Source organism: Pseudochaenichthys georgianus, chromosome 5 (assembly GCF_902827115.2).
Source record: "Pseudochaenichthys georgianus chromosome 5, fPseGeo1.2, whole genome shotgun sequence".
NCBI classification, from domain to species: Eukaryota; Metazoa; Chordata; class Actinopteri; order Perciformes; family Channichthyidae; genus Pseudochaenichthys; species Pseudochaenichthys georgianus.
This window is the reverse complement of record NC_047507.1, coordinates 735,589-744,143: the sequence shown is the minus strand read 5'-3', so window position 1 is coordinate 744,143 and position 8,555 is coordinate 735,589. Positions and strand designations below refer to the sequence as shown.

General features: G+C 38.0%; 1 protein-coding gene across 1 annotated transcript in view; it reads left to right on the top strand.

Moving 5' to 3' along the window:
- Positions 1-6,117, top strand: part of LOC117447315 (deoxyribonuclease-1-like 1) — a 10,872-nt gene extending 4,755 nt beyond the window's left edge. The window contains exons 4-10 of the mRNA XM_034084016.1: positions 59-142; positions 727-830; positions 3,549-3,661; positions 3,832-3,986; positions 4,077-4,173; positions 5,004-5,160; positions 5,305-6,117. Coding sequence (XP_033939907.1) covers positions 59-142; positions 727-830; positions 3,549-3,661; positions 3,832-3,986; positions 4,077-4,173; positions 5,004-5,160; positions 5,305-5,357 — 763 coding nt within the window. The 3' untranslated portion in view covers positions 5,358-6,117. The remainder of the gene's footprint in view (positions 1-58; positions 143-726; positions 831-3,548; positions 3,662-3,831; positions 3,987-4,076; positions 4,174-5,003; positions 5,161-5,304) is intronic.
- Positions 6,118-8,555: the final 2,438 nt, after the last annotated feature.

Genomic DNA, 8,555 nt, shown 5'->3' with positions numbered 1-8,555 from the left:
ACAAATGATTGATGATTGTGAGAGATATTCAGTTCCAGTTGTTTCTGTTTTCTGGCAGAGATAACAGTAATCGGTACCGCAAGCTGTGCAGTAAACCTCTGGGACCGGAGGGTCACCAGGAGAAGTTTGTCTACTTCTACAGGTCAGGAACACAAGTACAGACTATCCTGTGTGTGGTTAAAATACCTTTTTGGGCAACCAGTGCCTTTATTGTAGAGACAGACCTGACATGGGGAGTGATGACACACGGCAAATGGTCTTCGAACTGGATTCAGACCAAGCCTCAGTACACATCAATCTACCAATTGAGCTATACGTTATGTCTCACAGGAATTAAAATATGTCTTAAATTTAAACAGCCACATTCAATCGGATAATTATTATTGAAAAACTGACAAAAAACAGTAATGTTTGTTTTTGAACCAGTAAGCTGTGACACGTTACATTACTCTTCTTTGAGACGCTTCAATCTTTTAACTCCTACAATTTATTTGTTGTCTATGGTCCGGTAGCTAAGACCCAGAACATCATAGGCTTTACAAATCATCACATTGTGCCGTTGGGCCAAACTCTACATACATTTCCTACAAGGCTCTACTGAAAAACTTCAAGTGGTTTATGAGCTATCTCACTAACTAACAGAAATACATTAATAAACAAACAAAACATAACATGTGTGTTTATAAGCTTTATAATACAGTACATGTTTGTGGCTTTGTGTTTTAGAGAGAAAGAAGTGCAGATATTAGACTCCTACCAGTACGTAGAAAAGAATGAAGATGTGATCACCAGACAGCCTTTCGCTGTCCTTCTCAAATGTCGAAAGACAGGTATGTGTGTGTGTGTGTGTGTGTGTGTGTGTGTGTGTGTGTGTGTGTGTGTGTGTGTGTGTGTGTGTGTTTGTGTTTTTTAGACTTTCATTGTGAGGAGCAATTTGGGTTTTGTGTCCTTTATGGATTATGAGGAAACTTTGGCTTGTTCTCTATATTGGTACAGACCTTATATGGACTGTTTGCATGTTAAAGCACTTCTTTAGTTCAAATATGGGTTAAAGGTTAGGCACCATTTTTTTGTTTATGTAGGTCCTCACAAGTGTGTTTATGTGTGTTTGCATATGTCTTGCACTGATATCATTGTGAGGACCGCTTGGAGTTTTAGGTCGCATTCACACCAGCCTTATTTAGTCCGGTGGAATCGAACCCTGGTGCGTGTCACCGCTTGGTGCGGTTTGTTTGGGTCGGTGTGAGCGCAGTCTGAGAGCTCTGATGTGAACTAAACAACCTAAAAGAGGTGGTCTCGGACCGCTTGGTAGTGAACTCCGGAGCGGTTAATCTCTGGTGTGAACGCAGTCTGCACCAAAACGTAGGAAGCGTGCTATTTACGAGTCACAAGAACGCGGATGTCTTCAAAATCTTTAGCGAAAGAGCGAAGCAGAATGAAGTGTTGAAAAAAAAAAGTTAAAATGCTCCGTCAACTATACATAAAAGTTAGAGCCACCTGTCGTCGGTGAAACCTCCTCCTGACTGCAGAACGTCTCTCAGTGCTATAATGTTTTTTTAACGGACGTTGTCTGATTGTATAATCATATGCGGGCCGCTAGAGTCTGTTGATCTCCAGATTCACAGCAGTATTAAAATAAACTGTCGTCTGATGCGCACCAATCTTGCACTAATGCACATTCTCAAAATATTGAAGTGACTGGTCTTAATGTGTGCACATTAGTCAGTAGTAGGGGACTTGAACCGGCGAACATTATTAAAATCACTTCAACTGTTAAAAAAGCAATTAAAAGTAATAGTAAAATAATAACTACCCATTTTAAATGGGTATATTTAAAGACTTAAAAGTATTGAAATAATTGAAAGATGTCAGATCAGATGAAAGAAAGTTGCACAATTTGGGGTCAGAAGACTCAAATCTTTAGTGCAGCATTAGTGACCACCAATGAGAAATGGTTGAATGAGTACTTATTTTGGATTACATTTGAAATTGTTTCCCCATGATATAGATGAAGAACATGAACACATTAAAACTAAAAGAAGCATTTTTAAATCAATCCTGAGGCAAAGTTGCATTTACAAAATGGGGCTGCATGAGATACACATTTTAGTCTTAACTCTGTCACAGTATTTGAGTAAGGTATATTTAGTTGTATGCATTTGAATAAATGTAATCATACATCATCAAAGTAATAGTTGATGAACTTGAAATGTACAAACCCTGAGCAAAACATACATGCTGTAAAAGTGTCACAAACTTGGAAACACAGGACTCAAATGCACGACCCGGGAGACAGAGGTAAAGTATAAGTAATATACTTTATTTCCGAAAAAGGCACAAAGAAAATCGCTCACTGCGTGAGGAACAACAACGTACACAATAAACGAGAGCATAAATCAGGCTTGAGACAAGGTTAGTAATCGCAGGCACGCTGACTACTTGCAAAGGGAACAGGACAAGACGAACTGACACAAAACAACGGGAGACTGGGGAATTTAAACAAGAGGTAACTGGGTACACGTGGAAACAATCAGGGGTGGGGCTGGTGCTGATGAGAGCGGGAGACACATACACAAGGGTAGGGAGTCAAGGAACCTGGAATGAAGCATAACAGGTGAGTGACAAAATAAAACAGGAAGTGGGAGACAATACGAACATTAACCAAACAAAAACATGACTAAACTCAACACTTTTGACGGAACACAACAAAAAGCAGCTACAGTATGACTCCACGAGTAGCTGTATACTCACCTCAAACTTCCAGTGCACATTTCTTATATTGACAAATCCAATGGCTCCATCATATTTATCAAATGTGACCTGAAAAAATGAGGGAATATGAAAACACAAGTGTTATTTTCTATAATATACAGGTGCCAAACAATAATTTCATTTACTGTACACAGTATTCATTGTTTTTTAAATGTATTGGATAAAAACAACACAAATGGCTCCAAAAACGACATACAAGATTATAATAATGCTGGAAGGTGCCTGGAGACAGAGTTCAGTCTCCTTTCTCAAGCCTACAAAACTAAAGGGATGAAAATACTTTGAATAATCAGTTTCACTCACCTTTTTTAGCTCTTGCCTGGCCCTCTGCTCTCGTGTGCCGTGTAGGATTACACCCATGGTGTAGTGATCCAGGAGGTACAGTATAGACGGCCAGCATTATACTTCAGGTTGAGGATGCCTCTAATGTAACATTCTATTACCTTTTGGATAAATATTATTATTATTGATTGTGTATTGATAAACAGTATTTCGATCTCTCTGTCTGTACCATTGGGTTTGGTTTACAATATTATTTCTTGATTTACAATAAAGTTGACTTTTACTTCATCAGAGAAGTGGACTAATAGGCGTGAATGCGACCTAAGTTGTGAGGTCCTAACTTTAGGAAAGACATAAATGGAATGTTTAAAGATAAATACTTTTTTATAAATTAGACTTAGGTTGCGATAACGGCCAGGGAATTATGTGTGTGTGTGTGTTTGTGTGTGTGTGTGTGTGTGTGTGTGTGTGTGTGTGTGTGTGTTTGCCTCCAGTTGTGCAGGATCTGGTGTTGATCCCGGTCCACACCAAACCAAGAAACGCAGAGGCGGAGCTGAACGCTCTTCATGGCGTGGTTGAAGATGTGAGGGAAAAATGGGAGAATGATGTAAGTGTTTAAAATATTATTGATGGGTTTGAGAGAAAAACTCATGTAACTAATTTCTCATGTAAGCAAACTTGTTTAAGCTTTGAACACCTTCAGTATGAATTAACTAAAAACAAATGAACATATTGTGATTTTCCATTCTGAATTTGGTTGTGTTCTTTCTTCTGCAGAACATTATGATTTTGGGAGACTTTAATGCCGATGGACAGCATCTCTCCAAGAGGAAGAAGAAAACGCTCCCTATCTTCTTGGCTCCTTATCATTCGCTGATAGGCGATGATGTCGACACCACGACTTGTAACAATAACGACCACACCTACGACAGGTAATACACGTTTCATTGTTACAGTTCAACCAAAGCATTTCTTGTGTTTGTTAAAAAAAAAAAGAATTGTGCTGCATTTCCAAACAACAGGATCGTTGTTTACGGAGAGAGCATGCTGGAGGCCATCGTCCCCGACTCAGCCAAAGCCTACAACTTCAGGGAACACTTGAACTTGACAGAAGAAAAAGTGAGACTCATGTTTAGGGGTATCGTTGGTACAATGAGATGTTACCCCCCCCCCCCAGTCTACCCTACTGTAACACCGAAACCTGCTGAAGTGACACAGCCCAACCCATTACCGGTTTAAATGCATGTATTTACATGTTTCCGGTTTAGCACTAGCAGCATCATAAACAATACATTTTATTTGGGATTATTAACAGCTACACTACTGAAGCCCACCGGCTGGTTGGAAAGAACACTAAAGCACATGAGGATAGTTTTATAACAACTGCCAGAAGGGTGCTTTAGCTAGGAACGTTAGCTATCAACCTAACAAGCTGGCCAACGAACATTAGCTATCTATCAAACTAGCTAACTAGCAAGGGTTAGCTATTTGTGGCTCGCATGACTTTATTTACTATTATTTAATATCCTATGGTTAGACTTGCAGTGCGAACTTGTGTCTACAGTTCGGGCATTGAGAGTCATTTCAAAAACACTGTTGACTTTTATTAAGCTGACCGACCGCTGTCAAATAGCAGCAGCTCACAGCTGGAAACATCTTTTAAATTCCCAAATATGCGTTGTTTGGATAAAAAAATCACATAACGGGTATCTAAATGTTTAGTTTCTTACCCGAAAAAGTGTTAGAACTTAATAACAGCCATTCAAAAGCTTTAAACACTGTTTCTTTATTAAACAAATGTTCTTGAAGCTCGCAACCCTTTTCCAAGTAATAGCGCACATGCTCCAACCGGAAACACAAACACAAAGTAAAGCAATGTGGAAACACCCCAGAGCAGGCAAAGCATGAGGTGAATTATTGACACTATTAAATGATATTTTCTGTCCCAGACTCAGAGTGTCAGTGATCACTACCCTGTGGAGGTGGAGCTGATGGTGAAGTCGGAGGTGGAGCAGATGGAGGAGCAGATGGGGAAGCTGGAGCTGAAGCAAAAAGCTCAGAGAAAAAGGAATCCAGTGAGACCCTCGACTGGAGGAAGACCTCCGGGTAAAGACGTCTCTTGCTTCATCAACATCAGTGACACATATTAGACATAGGAGTGTATTTAGTTGTGTTTTTTATGGCTCTTGCTGCATCATGAATCTCACATTAACAATATAATTACATTTCTTTTGAACTGATGACTTACAGGAGCCCAGAAGAAGAAGGCCGGGCCGGCTGCCACAAAGGGGAGAGGAGCGTAAACCAAGAGGAATCGATCTTCAATATGTTATTATCTTAAATTAGTTTTAGTTATTCGCTTTTAGTGATGAGTGCTATTTAACCCTTATGTTCTGTTCGGGTCATCCCGTGACTCATTTACAGTTAGGGTTAGGGTTAGTATCATGTTTTGGGGCCAGTTATGAATGCATAATAAGTTAGTTATGATGTAGTTAAAACAATATTGGATGATTGACCCGCGAACACCATGAACGGTAACAGCTTTCGAACACAACACAAGGGTTAAGTGTATGAACAGAATAGAGCTTGTATTGCTTCTTGATGTTTGTGATGCAGCTTCAGGTTCAGCAACAGAACAGTTTCAGTAATGCAGGACGCATTTTGTTAAATGTTAAATTCCTAGAATCTAAATGTTTGTCAAATGAGGTAGAAGGTGAAGACTTAATTTCTGGATTTTTAATCAAAGTATTTTAACTATTTGGTTGAAAAACAAGTTGTGTGGTTAGTTTGTTTATCTGTTGTTGTGTGGCTTCGGTTAGTTCAGATTCAGCAAAAACAAATAAAGTATCTGACAAGTCATCTGACAACTATCCTCAAGGTAAAGCGCTTAAATGATTCTAAATATAGAATATATTTTTTTAATTGGCTAAAATACATTTATCAGCATATACAGCAATATGTTTCTGAGCCAAACTGACGAGGATAAGTTCCTCATATCACTTCAATATAACCAAACTATCCATTTAAACTATATTCACAGACGCATGGCATATTACAGTATATCACTGCTTTTGTACTAACAATGCTTTTTGTTATCTGCAATAAAAAAGAATCATGAAATTATATGTTGTGCTTTCTGTGTCATTATAAACTCCATGAATAATTGTATTAGGTTAATGTAGTCATGCAGTTTCTTTTTTGGAGTTTTTTTAACAACTGTTAACAAGAAATGTGGTTAAATTAATACAAGTTTAAAAAATGTTTATCCATATTGAACTCCTACATGTTGTATATAAAGATTCTGCTGATATCACAATGTGTGTTTCGGTTCCCACATCATATTCTTTTTTATCACTTGCAAAGACACGGCATGGACAGGTGCGCTACTTTGTGAAAACATACAGAAGGTGAGGAGCTGCACGAGCTAACCAAAGTCTTTATGGTTGTATACAGAATCTCTGTCTGTCAGTATGATCCGATGAACAGTAAATGGTGTGGAAGTACCATATTATTACTACATGTCCTGATGTTAACACAAGGCCGTTGTTCCCATTGTGAACATTCAACCAGGACCAACTTCAAATGTTGTTACAGTTTTTTCCTGGTCTTCTCTAAAGAACAGGGACCAATGGAAACGTTGTCATGTTGCCGTTGTTCAGCATGGAAACATTCAATAGCTAACAATGACATTATTGTTCTATTAATATAAAGGGAGGTCGGGTACTCTTTAAAACAGCTGCTAGCTATGGGTACTTTTTACTGAAGTACATTTCAAAGCCTCTTTACTTTGACTTGAGTAAAGAAGTTTAGTCAGTACTTCTACTTTTACCAGAGTATTTTTAAACACGAGTATCTACTTCTACTTGAGTAAAGGATGTGTACTCTGATCTCTGCAGAGAGGAGGACGGTCAGTGGAAGGAGGACCGGATGCTGGAGGCTCTCAGTGATTGGGTGAGAGACGTCGGCTGGGCTCCGTCCATCGGGCTGCCCACCAGCACCATCGCCAGCTGCTCCCAGGTCAGTTAATACAGATAAGATAACATAGGAAACACTTTATTAATCCCAGCAGCATGTAAAACAAGTACTCCACGTATTTAGAAATAAAAAAGAGTGGAAAGTAAACAATTATACAATATAAACATCTCAAAATAGCAGATAACACAGAACTAAAAGAGTGAAGATAGATAGAAGTTGACCGTGAGAAGAAATACGTAAATTATCTGACAAATAAAACACTATTGAGGTGCTAACCTACAGCTGACACAATATAAAAGTGGGATATTATTAACATTTTGTGTATACAATGACAAAAAAGTAAAGTTTTAAGTCCAGAAAATTCCACTAGGTGGCGCCAGTAGTTTTTTCAGGAACTTGTGTCATGTTTGGAGCTGAAAATGAGAACATCTCTAACTGTAAACACGCTGCATTAAGCTTTCTGCTTTTATAGATTTAGTGTAATAGATTTTATATGCTGTGGAAAGTAACACAGTACAAAACAGAGTTCTGTAAATAAGTAGTTTTCGACACACCTATTCTTAACTTGTACCTTTCTTTAGTATTTCCATTAGTAATCCTTTTACTTCACTGCATCACACAGGGAAATAATGTACCTTTTACTCTTATACTGTTTTCTGACATCAAGTTATATGTATACAAATATAATAATTTGCTCATACAGTTTGATATATTGCAGTACTCAACTACTTATCTACCCAGTAGTATGCAAGAAGTCCTAAATATGTTTAACATTGATGAACTACATCATTTAAATGTTTATAAGCATTCATTTCTGATAAAAATACAATAATATAATATAATAAACGGTGTGGAAGGAGACATTCTGCATAATGAAAGCTTGTGATACATAAAGTACATTTTTATTCCAGTATTAACTATTTTAAGATAATATTGTTTATAATTTTGCTCAAGTTGAGGATCCGGGTACTTCTTCCAACGCTGGTCAGAGAGGAGAACGTTGTATTAGCAGCTGAATGATAATAAAAACTCTTCTGCTTCTGCAGCATCTGATATTTAAGAAGTGTGTTACATTTGAAGTGGCAGAAAGTCTTGTTGCAATTTCCAGATATTAAAAGAGGTCCCTTGAGTTTCTCTGGTAATTATCAATAGTTGCAGTTAAGGGAATACTGTTCAAACAATACTTGTGTTTGTGTTTTATATTGATTTCTCTGTTTTATCCTTTCATAAATGTGAGGACTAAAATGGCTATAAACAAGGGCTGGTTGGAGTAAACAGGGTTGTATTGCCCTATGGGGGAGATGAAGGTATGCAGGACAGGGTGCTAGGTGGGGGAAGAGTATATTTTGCTTAAGATCTCTAGCATGTCATGTTTCAGGGAAGTCTACATATCTTGAATAGTATATGTGTGGGTTTAATTACTTTGTATTCTGTGTAACCAGAAGTTGGAGATATGAGAGATGAAATATTTGTTTTATCTTTGGAAGCAAGGAAATATCCTTTAAGACACATCTGAGGTCTCTGGA